Consider the following 14,782-nt stretch of genomic DNA (forward strand, 5'->3'; position numbering starts at 1 on the left):
TGACATTCTTTGATTCTGTGAAATACTTGGACATATCGCCATGTCTTCCCTAGGAGACCATCTTGGTCAGGCTCAATATCCCTAATTCCCTGTAACAATCGTCGTGGGGCAAGGTGTCTGGCATCCTCCCCATCCTGCTATCTTCTCTGGATGTACTCCAGCTTGTCCATGCCCTCCCTAAACCCCACCAGATGTGGTCTGACCAGGCAGAATGCACCAGGGCAATCACCTCTACTAACCTGGATACTATGCCTCCTTGAAGCTTGGGTCCACTAAAACTCCCTGATCCTTTTCACATCTCGGTTGTTTGGCTACGCCTCCCCAGGCTTACCCACATGAAGCTGCTTTTTTGAATACACATACAGGGTTTTACTTTTGTCTCTCAGATTTCTTCTAATTAAGGTATGGCCCCATATTCTAGCCTGGCTCCCAACAGAGCAGCCTCCCAAGGGATGGAGACAGGGAAAGAAGCCATTTCCTGGCCTGACTGTGGAGGGAGGGGGAGGGAGCAGGCTGAGCCTCACTGCACAAGGGCCACTCTGACCCCCGACTCTTCTGCTCCTTACTTGGTTTTGCTTCAGGACAGACACTTGTTTCTGGAGGCAGATGTTCTCCTCCTCGAGCTCTGTGTAGTCCTGGAGCAGGCGGGCTTCTCGGAACTTGTACTCCTTGATGTCATCTCGCAAACGCGCCCTCTGGATCTCCACATTCTGGTTGATCTGTCAGGAAACAGCAGCAGCACACGGAGGTTACAGAGAGCCCCTGCTTCGGGAGGGTCTCTGGACACAAGGACACCCAAACTACTGCGGCGGGGAGGGTTGGGGGAGCTCAGATCAAAGCCCTCAAAGCAGTGGAATTATTCATATTTTGTCTGGGGGTGGGGGGGGAGAGAAGGGGGCTTTTGTTACAAAATATTCAATGGGCTGCATATGTTAAGAGCTCATTAAAGGCATTTTCATTTACTTGTTCAAGTATTTTAAAAAGCAAACCTTGTGATCTAACCTTTTTTGGGGGCGGGGGAGGAGCACTGAGCTGCCAGAACCCCAGTCCCGGGAGCCTGAGCAGTCATCCAGGGCAATCCTGGCTTCGGTTTCACGGTGGTCTATGGAGCCCACCCTGCCCTGGAGGAACTGCATTACCCCACCCAGGATGACAGATATGCCCCAATTTGATGCATAAAGACAACACTGGCTAAAAATAATGCTTCCCATTTATCCATCAGCCAACAGTTATACAGCCATTTAAGGTCCGCAAAACGCTCCAGCTAATGCACTTTCATATCCATCTCATTTTGACACAGCCTGGATCACTGACAAAGGTTGGCTTCGCCCGCCTCCCTGTCTGTGCTGGCAAATCTCCCAATCTCCGAGTGCCCCCAGTCTAGGACCCTGAGCCATCCTCCGCTAGCTCCTGCCTCCCCCCACCCCATTCAATCATTGCCAGAGCTCCTTGATTCTCTCTCTTTCTCTCTCCTTCCCCCTCTCCCCACAGAGCCACAAGCCTCATTCTGGCCCCATCACTCATAGCCTCAATTATTTTTAATAGAAGACAGGTCTTCTTCATCCCACGCCTTCTTCCCAACCAGGACCTTTCCTGCACATGCTCTTCTCTGACCCCTTCAACCGGAGTCAGTCAGTCCTTGACTCTCTCTAGCCACTCTTCTTTGGAGGGCTGTGCCTGGCCCACAGACTCAATGACCACCTGGTCTACGCAGCCGGCTCTCCAGTACACATGGCCACTCCTGACCTCCTCAGAACTCGGGGCCGCCCTCACGTATCCCAACCTCAGCACGTCCAAACTGGAAGTCATCACCTTTGTCCTTAATGTCTCTCTTCCAGTTAACAGCTCGATCTGTCGTTCTCCCAGACACTCAAGCTTGAGGGGGACTGCGGAGATAGTTGTCTTTAACACGTCCTTGTTGTCAGTCCTACAAACTGGCCTGTGGCCAAGCTGACTGCCAAGGGGGCGCCTTCCTTCCTTGTACCTTCCCCATCCTCCTTTCTAGCCTGGCTACCTGGGGACCCTTATTAGGCAGGGTTTGGGCTCTAAAGTCTGGCTCTATCTGAAGACTGGCACCTTCAACAGCTGGCACATTCCACATGTCGGGAGCACATCAACTTTAAATGAAAAACATACTAAAACACCTACTATGTGCCAAGGCCCTATGCTAAGAACTGGAGAGAGAAGGAGCTCACAATCTACTGGAGGGGTCTACACCAAGAGCTAGGATCAGAATGAGACTCCACAGAGGACAAAAAAATCTTCCCTTCTTTCAACAACCCCAGGAGGTAGATTTTTTTTGGGGGGGGGTTGAGGCAATTGGGGTTAAGTGACTTGCCCAGGATCACACAGCTAGTGAGTGTTATGTGTCTGAGCTGGATTTGAACTCAAGACTTCTTGACTCCAGGGCGGGTGCTCTATCTACTGTACCACCTACCTGTCCCATCTTCCCTTCTTTCAAGATCAGGCTTAGGCACTACCTCCTCCAGGAAGTCTGTCTTGACTCCTTCCTCACCAGCCCCTGCCCCTTAATAAATATTTCATCCTACCCTCTTCAGATCTCTTCTGGGCACTTAATAAAATTGCAGAATTTTAGGGCTAGGAGGGATATCAGAAGTCCCGCCTAAGCCTTCATTTTACAGATAAGTAAACTGAGGCTCTGAGAGAAGAGACTTGCCCAAGGTTACAATAAAAGCTAGTGCTTGGTAGAGGTGGGGCTCAAAATCATTCTAAGTTGTAGCCAATGAGGAGCGTGTCATCTCACACACAGACCCTCCGAATTTCGATATTTTGGTTGATCTGGGAAAGGGCGGCATGAGTGAGAGAGGCCCTGGTCAGAGAAGGTCGGGGTCCCGGCCAGCACCACACGCAGCGGGCTCAGGCTCCTAGGCTCCTGCCAGAGCCAGATATCCCTTGTCCCCTTCCCCCATCCCCTGCAGCACCGCAATGGTCTTCCTGGCCTCTCAGTCTCCAGCCTCCCAGCCCCAGCTGCCCCCCTTCAAACACTGGCCAGATCCCTCACTGAATAACCTTGGCTGGCTCGTCACTGGCTTCGTCACTGCAGGAAGCAGGCCAGACTCCTTTACCTGAACCTCCAGGGGCTTTGTATCCCCAGCACTTAGCACCGTGCCTGGCACACAGTGCCTGACAACTTACTAAATGCTTGGTGATCAACTGATTGATAGATGTTTTCCTGCTGTAGAATGCAGAGAGGCTCTTGGGATGCGTCAGTAACTAAAGGAGCCTACAGGTGCAAGAGGGTTTTCTGGCTTACAGAGGGCCCCATCTCCACATTACCTGGCTTCATTTTCTGAATGGAACAATCCCATTTTTCTCAGGGCCTCTAGAAACTGTCTCAGTGAATCAGCAACAATTATTCTTGCCACACAAACTCAAGTACAAGGACAGGAAAGGAAAGGAGTTGCCATCTTGGGGGAGCACATACGTGCAGTCAGCAGCAGTCTCTGTTGTCACAGGTCCTGGTCACAGGTGATGATGCAGTCTACTACGGGAGCTGCTCCAGGGTCCCTCACTCAGCCCAAGGGGCAACTTCCAGCTCAGGGGGCTTACCCTGGAATGGGACGCTCCTCCCACAGTGGCGCACTGGGCCCCTAGAGGACACCTTCTAGGGACCCCCCTCCCTGGCAGGCTCAGGAGGGGCAGAATGGCTGACCCACTGAGTGCTCCCTTCTACATGCTCCTTGCAGAGATGACAAATGAACACTTTTAAAACCTAACCAGGAAAACCAAGCCCACTTCTAAGGGATGAATCTTCCCACCCTGTTAGCCAATGCCCAGCTCTCTTCTGTTCAGTCAATGTGGAGCTGGGGAGGACCCATCTTACAGGGAAGGAAAGTGGAGGCCCAGAGGGGTCCGATGACTTGTCCAAGCTCACACAGGGAGTACAAAGTCTCACACCCAAGCCCCCTGTCTCTAGTTCCAGTGTGCCACACAGCCTGTCTTTACAGCATGAGAGAAAACTTAGAAATGGCAGGAGAAGAAGTAAGCCTGCCCGGTGGCCCACAAGTATGAGCCGAGCTGTGGTAGCCTGTGTTACTTCTCTGTCCCTCGCAGTGCAGGAAGGTTCCACTTGGCCTTCAAGGCTCAGCTCAGGGGATGCCTCACCCAGGAAGGCCCCCCCCATCACCCCGGCCTCTCATCACTCCCTCCTCTAGGACCCCATCCCACCTCCTGGTTCAGCATCCCACAGAGTCGCCATCCTTGGCTTCTTTCCCTTCTCAGAGGCCCAGGGTTCTCTCCTCCCTGCGCCCCCCTTGGCTTCTTCCCCTCCCCAGAGGCCCAGGGTTCTCCCCCCCCGGCCCCCCCCCCCCCCCCCCCCCCCGGCTTTTACATGGTGCTCTAAGGTATGCAAAGCACTTTCCGATCTCATCAGAGAAGACTAGCTAAGCTTTGTGAAGCCCTACTATGCCCCACTGTCAGGCCCTGTGCCCGGCCTTACAATTATTATCCTATTTGATCCTCACAACAGCACTGGGAGGCAGATACTGTTATTTTTAATTCTGTCTTGCAGATTAGGAAACTGTGGCTCAGAGTGGTTAAGTGAGTAGGCTGGGGTCACACAGGTAGTAAGTGCCCAACCACGGGGGCTGCAGGCAAGAGGAGGGCACTGGGGCTCCCTGGGTCATCACAGAGAAAATACCAGCAGGAAAAGGGTTCTGCTGGCCTGCAGGGGCATGGGGGGGGGAGGGGAGGCCGGATGCGGTTAGCCAGGTCTGGGAAGTGTCCAGGCGCCTGGCCCTGGCAGCAGAGATCTCCAGCCACTTCCCCATGGGCCATCTGTGTGGGCTGCCAAGTCAAGAGGGAGCTGAGAGACAAAAGAACAGGATGGAAACCCCGCACCGCCCGGAGAACGAGCCCCAGGCAGGCTCCTCTTTCCCCAAGGGAGGATACAACACGCTTCCCCCTCGGGAGGTCACAGCTCCGGCTTTTGCTGAGGCTACAGCCACCGTCCTGCAAAGCAGAACACGGATCTGAGGAGATGGGCAGCAAATCAGGGCTGGTCAGGGCAGCCAGACACAGCGTCTGCTGGGCCCTGGGCAGAGCCTATGAGGAGGGGCTGGGGGGCAAAAGCAGCTCCCTGGGCTTGGCAAAGACCAGACATAAGGGCCTGCCTCTGGATCTGAATGCGGGAGTCTGCGGGTCTGAATGTGGGAGCCTCTGGTCCATACTCCAGCCCATAAATAGAGATAGATGTGAAATGGGAAGGAACCTTGAAGCTGTCTAGCTGCACCCCTTCATTTTACAGGTGAAGGAAGAAACCGAGGCGTGGGGACTTGCCCAAGATCACACAAGATCAGGGCCAAAGGTGAGATCCGGGACATGTCTACTCTCAAATGACAAAGATGAGTCTGGGAAAGGCAGCCAAGGAACAGAAAAGGCTCTTGGAAGGAGTAGAGCTTGGAAAGTTACCCATGTCTTCGCACCACAGAGGTGGGGCCCCACAGGGGAAGAATGCTGCCTGCACAGCCGCACACATCACCCAAGTGGCTGCCAATCCACCCACCTCAGCGCAGCTCTGCTCACTCTGCAGCTTGGACAGGAAGCCTGTCCTTAGCTGCTTATCTCCAATTTGTCTGGAATGGATCCAGTTGGCATGTGTTTGTACATACTGGTCGGCTACCCTGTTAGACTGTGAGCTCCTCGAGGACAGGGGCCATCCTGGGCCTTTCTTTGTATCCCTGACAGACAGCACAGCGCCTGGCACATAGTAGGCACTTAATAAGTGTTCACTGGTATTCAAACCCAGGTCTCCTGGCTCTTAGGTGCAGTGTGAGAAGGTAGCTCAGGATCAGCTAGTTCAATCCTCTCAGTTTATGGAGGGGGAAACTGAGGCCCAGAGAGGCAAAGGGATCACCCTTTACTCCACCGCTCTTGGCTAGCTTGAACGCCAGGCTGAGAACCAGCAGGAAAAGGAAGGCGACAAACAGCCCACAATGCCTCCCCCCACCCTGCACACCGCCACATACGTTTGCTTATCCTGCGCCCATTTCAGACATCGGTGGGTGTTGGCTACAAACCCAGCTCTGTTAGCGGCTCCCAAATTAGCATCACATTAAAACTTTAATGTTGGACTCAGAGTTCACAGTTTTCCTTTTGAACTCTAATAAAGGTGTTGGAACTTAAAAAAAATGAAGAAGCCGGTGACTTCGATTTTCACTGTTTCTTGAGGGCACCTGGTCCCGCAGGCTGACTCAGGTCCTGGGCTTAGGGTCCCAGACCAGGCTAACAGCCAGCAGCGAAGAAGGCCTGAGGGACAGTGGACGTCACCGTCTTCCACAGGCCCCAGGGTGGGATCTGTCCTCACCCAATAGCAGCTTAGAGCCTTCTCTGGGTCCCCAACCCTTCCCTAAATGCATCTGCCCACCCCCAGCCCCAACTGGAGAAATCCTGCTGGGTACAGATAGGTTTAAACCATCTCTGCCAGGTCCAAAATACAGCCTGAGGGTTTTTTTGGGTGGGGGGGGGAACTGGAAGGAGCCACCCACTCCCATTTTTGCTTGAATACTGAGTTGTTCCAATGGGATTTGCATGATTAAATTAAAGACTTTAGCAGTAATATGATTTGTCTGACTCATGAGATCCCTGGTCTCCAAGAGAGACAGGACCCAGGACCTACAAGAGGTTCAGATCTGCCTGGCAGCCAGAAACCTGACCCCAGAGATCTGGGTATCAGTGCCAGGGTGAGGGCAGCACACGGGAGCTCAGACAGATGAGGGGGCCCTGGAATCTGGGAAAGGGGGGGTCAAGAGCTGCCTCGGAGAACCACTCCCGTGATGGGGGATGGCTGTCAGCACGCTGTGGGGGTGGTTAGGGCCATATCCCCAACCACTCTAGATGGGCAGGCTGAGGAATGGTTTTGACAAGCACATCTGGGGAATGCGCTGCCAGGCCCCAACCTAATCACTTCAATCCACCGTGATAAAGCACAGCCAACCCGAGAGGACCTGGGCTAGCAGAGCTGCTGGGCCTGCCCTGACATTGGGCACAGGCACAGGCATGGGCACAAACCTGCCTCCTTCCCCAGCTGGAGCCCTCACCCGCAGCCATGTGCAGCCCCAAGGCAGACAGAGCACAGCAGCGTCCTGTTTCCAATCATCCTCCACGGGGCTGACAATATGACGCTCCTCAAGCTGGGCCCCCAGGTCAGGGGGCTCCCCTCGGCACCTCTCCTGGCTTCCTGCACATTCCTCCCCGGCACCCACTGACCTCTGCTGCTGGCTCTCCAAACGTGACATCCCTTCTGCCCCCGGGGCCTCTGCTCTCCCCACCTTCACCTCTCGGTCCATCCTGACCCTCCCACCCTGACGAGGCCTTAGTGCTTGGTCTTTATTTGTCGATATCTGTTGATGCCTGCCCGTGCCCCTCCAGAACGTGTGCCTGAGGACAGGGCCCCTCTCCATTTTTGTCTGCATCTCCACAGCCTGGCATGCAGCTATCAATGACAGTGGAATGGAATCTCCTTGGGGTGCCCTTGGATAGCCTCTAGGTCTCAGCCCAGCTGCAAAATGAAGGACCTCTAATTTCCCTGGGGGTCTGGCACACAGTAGGTGCCTGTTGGCTAAACAAATGGATGAATGAACAACTGGGCCTCCCTTCGCGTGGCATCAGTCCGTGATGAGGGGTGCTCCAACCAGGGACCCCTCAGTGCTCTGGCCATAGACATCGGCCTGCCCCAGCCGGCCCGGCCTCCTCCCTTCTCCAAGGCCTGGGCCCCACCCAGCTTCCACACGCTCCCAGCTAGCCTGTAATCTACCAACACACAGGCCGGCCCTTGGACACGGGCCAACTCATGACTAAGAGCGACTTTTCCCTTCCAGGTAATCAAGTCTTGGGATGAAACACTTTTGCCTCAATATCTAAAAACAAAATCCAACCCAAGCTCCTGGCTGAGCGGAAGGTCAGGGCCATGGCCAACAGCCCAGGCTGCCTTGCTATCCAAAGTCTGCCATGAGGAAGCACAGGCTGCAGCCTAAGGGGAAGGGAAAGGGGAATCAGCATTTATTAAGCACCTACTATGTACCAGGTCATTTGATCCTCACAACCACCCTGGAGGGAGGTGCTATTATTATCCCCATTTTACAGCTGAGGAAACTGAGGTTAAGTGACTTGCCCAAGGTTACACAGCCACTAAGTGTCTGAGGCAGGATTTGTACTCAAGGGAGCTGCTGTCAGCCACTACACCACCCGACTCTGCCCTGAGGGTCTGGGGTCCCCAGAGTACCACCCCTCCCACCCTGTGTTTGCACTTCATTCAAAAGCACCTCAAGACCTTGCTGGAGAGTGGAGACACAAGGCACTTGGGCCCCAAATTCTCAGGAATCTGAGGGGGTTTGGCCCTCACCTTGGGGTGTCAGGCGTGGCTCCCACAGGGGCACAGTCCTCTGCCCAGAGCTCCTGCTGGGGGGAGGGGGCAGGCCTGGACTTTCTGAGCAGAGTCCAGGGTCCCTGGGCTCCCCAGCAGCAGGACTGGAGAAGGGGAACTTGGCAGGCCGGCCAAGGCTCCCCAGCCCCAGCTGGCCCTGAACAGGAGTCCCCCTCAGCCCCTCTGGGCCAGCTGCTAGCGGCAGGGACTGCACCTGGGATTTCCTGAGCGCAGCGAGGTCCTGGCTGAGCAGGCCTGCTCTGCAGCGTCCTGGAGCCCTGAGCGGGGAGGTCCTTCCCCAGGGTCATGTCGGCTCCCAAGTTTGAATTCGGCCCTGGTGCTAAGATGGGTATCACAAAAGCACCCGCTTCAACAGGAAGTTGTGAGAATCCAATGGGATTCTTCCTCCAGGAATCCTTTGAGCGCCACAGATGACTCAGGGAGCTGAGTTCAGATCTGAGTTCAAATCTGACTCTATACACTATTAGCCATGTGACTCTGGGTGAGTCACTTAGCCTGTCTGCCTCTGTTTCCTCATCTGTAAAATGGGGATCATACTAGCACCTCCCAGGGTTGCTGTGAGGAAGAAAGCCCTCAGCACACAATAGGCGCTTAATAAGTCCTTCCTTTCCATTTTACCTCCTGAAGTTCCTCCTTCAGTAAAATGGGCAGAGTGCCTGGTAAGGAGTCCTCGAGAGAATGTCTACGAGGCACTTTCCAAACCTTCCTTACTCAGCTGAGCACCTACCCACCCCCCGCCCCGAGGCCTTTTCACAACAGGATTTCAGGTCTCATCAGGCCTGCCCCGATCTGATGTCTCAGCATGCCAGGCCCCAGAAAGCCTGTGCCAGCCGGGTGATGCCTCGAGACACCGTCCCTCCCACGCAGACACGGCCCGTCTGGCTCCGGCCGAGGCCCGAGGGAAGAGCAGGGCAGGGGTGAGCTCTGAGCACCCTCCGTGCTGGTCGCCCAGATCGCTTCTGGTGATGTTCCTTGCAGTGGGGACTTTGTACAGCTCAAGCGAGGCTGGCCAGGACATGTCTCAAAGCACAAGCCTGTTCTGCAGCTGGCGCCGGGCGCTGAGGAAACAGACCAAAAGGAAGGAGGGTCCTGTGGAGCCAGTGGCCGTGTGTCGGATGGGTGTGGGGGGTGGGTCAGTGGGCAGCTCTTAGAATCCTTCAAGGGTGAGGAGGGATGGAGGATTCTGAGGGCAAAGGAGAGAGAGTAGGAGAGAGGAGAGGAGGGGAGAGGTGGGGAGGACCACAGGACAAGTCAGGATGACCAGAGGCCAGGCTGGGCAATGGGGCCCAGGCACTCCTGGGTGCTGGCTCACCTCCTCCTGGGAGGCCAGCAAGGTCTGTGGCTGTCTCTTCACTGTCCCCCTCCCCACCAGACTGGGTTGCACAGGCCAGCGATGACCGGAGGCCAGGACTGACAGTCGTCCAGGCCACCACATGAAGTCATGTATCATTCGAGGATGTCGCTGGCAGGCCTGTCCCTATGGCTCCACTGAGAAAAGGGTGGCTAGGTCAGCCCCCCAAAGACCTATGGACTCCTGGAAGTGGGACTGACCTCTAACCTCCTCCTAGAAGGCCAAGACTCTTGGTAAACAGGCCAGCCCGGGCCAGCCCAGACCTTCCTCCTTCCCGGGAAGCTGCCTTGTGGGAGGTCCAGGAAAGGGGAGGGGGTGAGAGACAAAAAGTCCAGGGCAGAGAAAAGCTGTTCTGGATGGATGAGTGGCAGAGATGCAGGAGGGGGACGGTGACATCAAACCTGAGACGCAAGGAGAGACAGGGCGACAAGGCGCCAGCAAAGGAGAAGAGGCTGGGGGCCCTGAGATGAGGAGGGAATGGGGGTCTGTTTAGAGAAGCCCGAGAGGACCTGAGGAAGGAGGCATTCTAAATCTGACCTCCCGGTGTGGATGTTTCCTCCAGAGCACGGGTATCCTCCTGGAGTCAGAGCTGCCTAGAGCTCTGAGGTGTTCAGTGACTTGCTTGGGGTCACACATGCAGTAGATGTCACAAGCAGGTTTCGAACCCAGACCTTCCTCCCTCTGAGGTCAGCTTTGTCCACCACTGTGTCACACATTCTTGCACTGAAAGTCCCGTGCATCACACTGGCCTGTCTACAGCTCTGCCCCTCATCTCTTGCCTCCACCCATTTGCTCTCACATGCCCTTCCTCTTGGTTTCCTTCCAGATTCTGCTCAGAGGTGCCCCCCCCAATTCTCCAGGAGGACTTTCCTGGTCCCCTGGGGCTGGTGTCCCTCCTCCCGTCTCCTCTGAACTTCTCTGGGGTCGTTGCCCTCTTCTGACTGAGCTCTGCCTCTTGTATCCTCGGGGCCTCGCATGGCACCTGGCACCCCAAGCACTAATGAAGGCCAGCTCAGGACCGGAGTGTCAGGACAGAGCTTTCCTGACGAACATAAAACTCTTTCAGTACACAAATGCCATGTACGCTTGGGTTCTAATCCTGCCTCACATCCTTACTAGCTGAGTGACTCTGGGCAAGTCATTTAACTTTTCCATGCCTTCGTTTTCCCATCTGTAAAATGGGCAGGGCTGGACTCAATGGTCTCTAAGGCCCCTCCCAAGTCTCAATCTCTGATCCTATGATGATTGTTAATATCTGCCCTGGCCTGCAGCTCCCCTCGCCCCTCCAGGGCTGACCACTGCCCTGGAAAGTGAAGCCCAGGTTTGATACCCGCCTCTGACACTAACCCGAAGTCTGAGTGACCCTGGACAAGTCACTTAACACCTCTCAGCCTCAGTTTCCTTATCTGTAAAATAGGGATACCAGGAGTGCCTGCCTCACAAAGTCATTAGGAAACCCAAATGAGACAAGACGCCTGAAGCGCTTGGGAGAGGCTCAGATCGTGGGGAGATGAAGGGGCCGAGTGAAGGCCATGTCCCAGGCACGGGCCGCCCGCTTTCCCACTGGGGAGTGGGCCCCAAACCAGCGAGTGCCACCCAAATGTTCCTGGGTGCTCCCGAGCTGACCCAGCTCCCTCCATGCCCACCAGGTCTAGGGTCGGCGTTACGCAAAGCTTGGAGCTGGGGCCCATCCGCTGCAGGCGGGCAGAAAGGCCTGCCTCGGGTGACACTCACGTCCGCTTCCCCCGTGGCCCTGGCGTGTCTCTCCTGCTTCTCTTATTGGGAGTTCCACAAGGCTAATCCACTGCCATGACAGCCCTTCAAACATTGGGAGATGGCCTGCGGGGGTCCCAGACCCCGCAGGGCACCGGCAGGGTTGCTCTCCACGGGTAGCCAGGTCACCAGGGCCACGTGGAAGGCAGGAGCGAGCTGCAGCCAGGCCAGGCCCTGTCCAGCGGGGCTTGGGCCCTCAGCTCTTCTTTAGGCAAGCCACAGAAACCAAGTGACTCTGGTGTCGGAGCACCTGCACCAAATCTCACTTTGAATGCTGCTTGAATGACCTTGGGCGAGTCACTGAACTCCATCCATAAAGGAGAAAGGGAGGAAGCCTGGCTTCTGCTGGCCCTTCCAGCCATAGACCTAGGAACAGAAATCTGGCTTTGAGGCTCGGGGCTGCCCTGCCGCGGCTGGGGGCTGCCATTGGCTTTGGGGCCACTGAAGTCCGTCCACACACTGGCTTCCTGCAGGTCTTATCAGGGGCTGCCCCCATTCACCAGAATGTCCCAGGGAAGCATCTGGGCCCATTATCAGTGACTGGAGATGCTGGAGCCAGGATGTCCTGCTAGGTCATTTCTGGTGTTATTATAATGGGTGGCTATTTATTAGTTACCTCCTCTGCCCTCTGTGGGTCCTGGGTCAGCTGGCTTGGAAAACAAAAGAAAGGAAGAGTGGAGCAGATGGGCCCAGGCCCTTCTGGTTCTCCAAAGGATGGGGGCAAAGGGGTCAGTTTCCTCAGTGATTCACTCCTAGGCTCCAGGCCTGGGCTCACCCGTGCTGGTTCATAGAATAGACCCTTGGAAAAAAACCTTTGAGGTCACCCAGCCCACCCAGCAAGTTGCAGGTGGGAAACTGAGTTTCAGAGGGCAGGCCCCTGTCTAGCCAGCGGTGGAGCAGGCCCCTACTCTCCCCCTAAACCAGCTTTCTTTGCTGGCCTCTCTGAGATGGTGCCCCTGTCTGCTCTGCCTGGCGGCTGGGTATTCAGGGCCCCTTGGAAGGGCTAGCAAACCCAGGACCTCGGCTCTACCCACTGAGGAGGAACGAGCCTTTCCTGTGATCCAAGCAAAGCCCCCGTTTCACAGAATCCCTTTGTCTCATGTGGCTGGTCCCCCACCATGGCCCAATGTCATAATTTTGTGACAATTCCAGAGGAAGACTGAAGGAGCAGAGTCAGAGCTTGAAGTGACCTCAGAATCCCCAGGCCGATACCCCCTTGTTGTACAGATGGGGACAGGGGCTGGGACCTGCTCACGGTCACACTGCTTGAAAGCCTCTGGTAGGATGTGAGCCCAGGTCTTCCTGCCTCCGAGGCCAGCGCTCTCCTCACAGACCCCTTGCAGACTTTCAAACCCAAGTGTCCAGACGTCTAACCCTGGGAATGTTCCTCCCCCCACACCACAGGGCCGTTTCTCTGAGGGCCTCAGTTTTCTCCTGTGTGATCCCTGAGGGGATGTCCCCTCTGGCCATTCCATGGCTCCTGCCCCCTCTCGACCCTCGAGGATGCAGACCAGATGGGCCCAGCATTGGTCAGGCCCAAAGGCTTGAAGAGGGGCACCAAATACACTGCTGGGAAATGTAAACCCTTCCTCCTGGCACCACACCAGTCTCAGGTCCTAGAACATCCCTGTTATCTGGTCACTCCTCTCCTCACAAACATTCAGAAGCTCCCAGCTGCCCCCAGGACAGAGCCTAACCAGCTTCGCTGGGCCAGCTCGGGTCCCTGCTCTCCTCCCCTCGCCATCCACCACACCAGGCCCCGCTCCCTGTCATCCACACACATCTCAGCTGACGTGAGCCCCCAACCTGGGCCCGGCCTCCTTTCTCCCATCCAGATCGCTCAGGTCCCGACCCTTACACAGGTGCCTGCCCCCGTCCTACCTCCTTCAGCTCCTGGGCCACAGAATTCAGCCTCTCGTTCTCCGACTGCGTGTTGGTCAGGACGTTGCGCAGCTGCTTCAGCTCTGTCTGCAGCTCCAGGACCTTGCGCACGTAGTATTCCTCCTTGGTGGCTGACTCCTGGATGAGGGTCTCTTCGCGGCTCTCGCCGTCCGCAGCCACCTTCTTGTGGTTGGTGTGAGCTTGGCCAAAGGCCTGCAGAGACAGGGGAGATCGGCCCTGAGCAGATGGTCAAAAACAGGGACCCCGACCCCTTGGGCGGCTGCGGCCCTGCACCCCTCCTCCCAGGCCCTGGCCCTCGTCCCCACGGCGGCTCTCCAGCAGCCCTCACACAGAAAGCTGGTGAATAGATTAGAATATATATAATATACATAATTATATATATATATAATTAGAATATATACAATATATAGAATAGATACAACAGTAAAGCTTAGGGACGTTGGGGAGAGATCAGGCATTAGGGAAACCAAACATTTTGAGAAGTGATGCTCCAGGCCAGGAAGCAGCCTCTGGCTGGACTTCGGAGGGCCGGGTGACAAGGCCGGGGAGGGAGGTGGGAGGTAGGCCTTTCAATGCCCAGCAGACGGTCCGTGCTTGATCAGAGGAAGCCACGGACAGCGACAAGGTCAAACCTGAGCTTTAGTAGTATCACTTTGGCAGTGGTAGAAGAGTGGACTGAGAGGAGAAGAGACCAGGGGCCCCGCCCATCCAAAGAGCCCTCTGCAGTAACGGGGAAAGCCAGGTCAGCAGAACCAAGGGTGCAAGGACTGCCAGGACAACGTCCTGCACCTGGAGCCCCCTGCTTCTCCACTGAAAGGGAGGAAGCAGACTCTGTCCCCATCTTCGAGGCCAAGGCTGGTCACTACACTCCTGAGCCCACTCCCTTTCCCCGGCCTGGCCTCATCGTCCTCCCCTCCCTTCCTCTTTCACATCCCATGACCAGCCTGCACCTGCTCAGTATCTTGACCCAGGAATGGGGCTGGGGCCCTGTGGGGCTCAACCCTAGCTCTCCCAGTGAGCACCCTGCAGGAAAGGGGCCTCACCCCAGCTTGGGGAGGAGACCCAAAGGGTGTTCAGCCCTGGGATGAAGGGAGGCTATTCATTCGGTCTGCAGCCGCACACTGGACGTGCTCATTCAACTCTCGACTTCCTTTGGAGAGGATTAAGGCCTGAAGGGGAAATCATTTTGAACAAGGGTCTTGACCCACAAAGGGGTCAAGTTGAGGCCACCTGTTTCTAAAGGAAGAAACAAGAAATCCGCATCGTGTTTACTTTGTAAAAAATGAATAGGAAAAGATGATCTAATGAATACAATAGATAATTTTTTTTAAAGGGGCCTCAGTTCTGCATCA

General features: G+C 55.7%; 1 protein-coding gene across 2 annotated transcripts in view; it reads right to left on the minus strand.

Annotated features, from left to right (window-relative positions):
• The window catches only part of BICD2 (BICD cargo adaptor 2), an 89,829-nt gene that overhangs the window by 15,737 nt on the left and 59,310 nt on the right, over positions 1–14,782 (minus strand). For both annotated transcript variants that reach the window (XM_027835765.1, XM_027835766.1), the window contains exons 2-3: positions 13,410–13,622; positions 567–719 (exon numbers count right to left, since the gene is read on the minus strand). In XM_027835765.1, coding sequence (XP_027691566.1) covers positions 567–719; positions 13,410–13,622 — 366 coding nt within the window. The remainder of the gene's footprint in view (positions 1–566; positions 720–13,409; positions 13,623–14,782) is intronic.

Source organism: Vombatus ursinus, unplaced genomic scaffold (assembly GCF_900497805.2).
Source record: "Vombatus ursinus unplaced genomic scaffold, bare-nosed wombat genome assembly UNPS02014817.1, whole genome shotgun sequence".
Lineage (NCBI taxonomy): Eukaryota > Metazoa > Chordata > Mammalia > Diprotodontia > Vombatidae > Vombatus > Vombatus ursinus.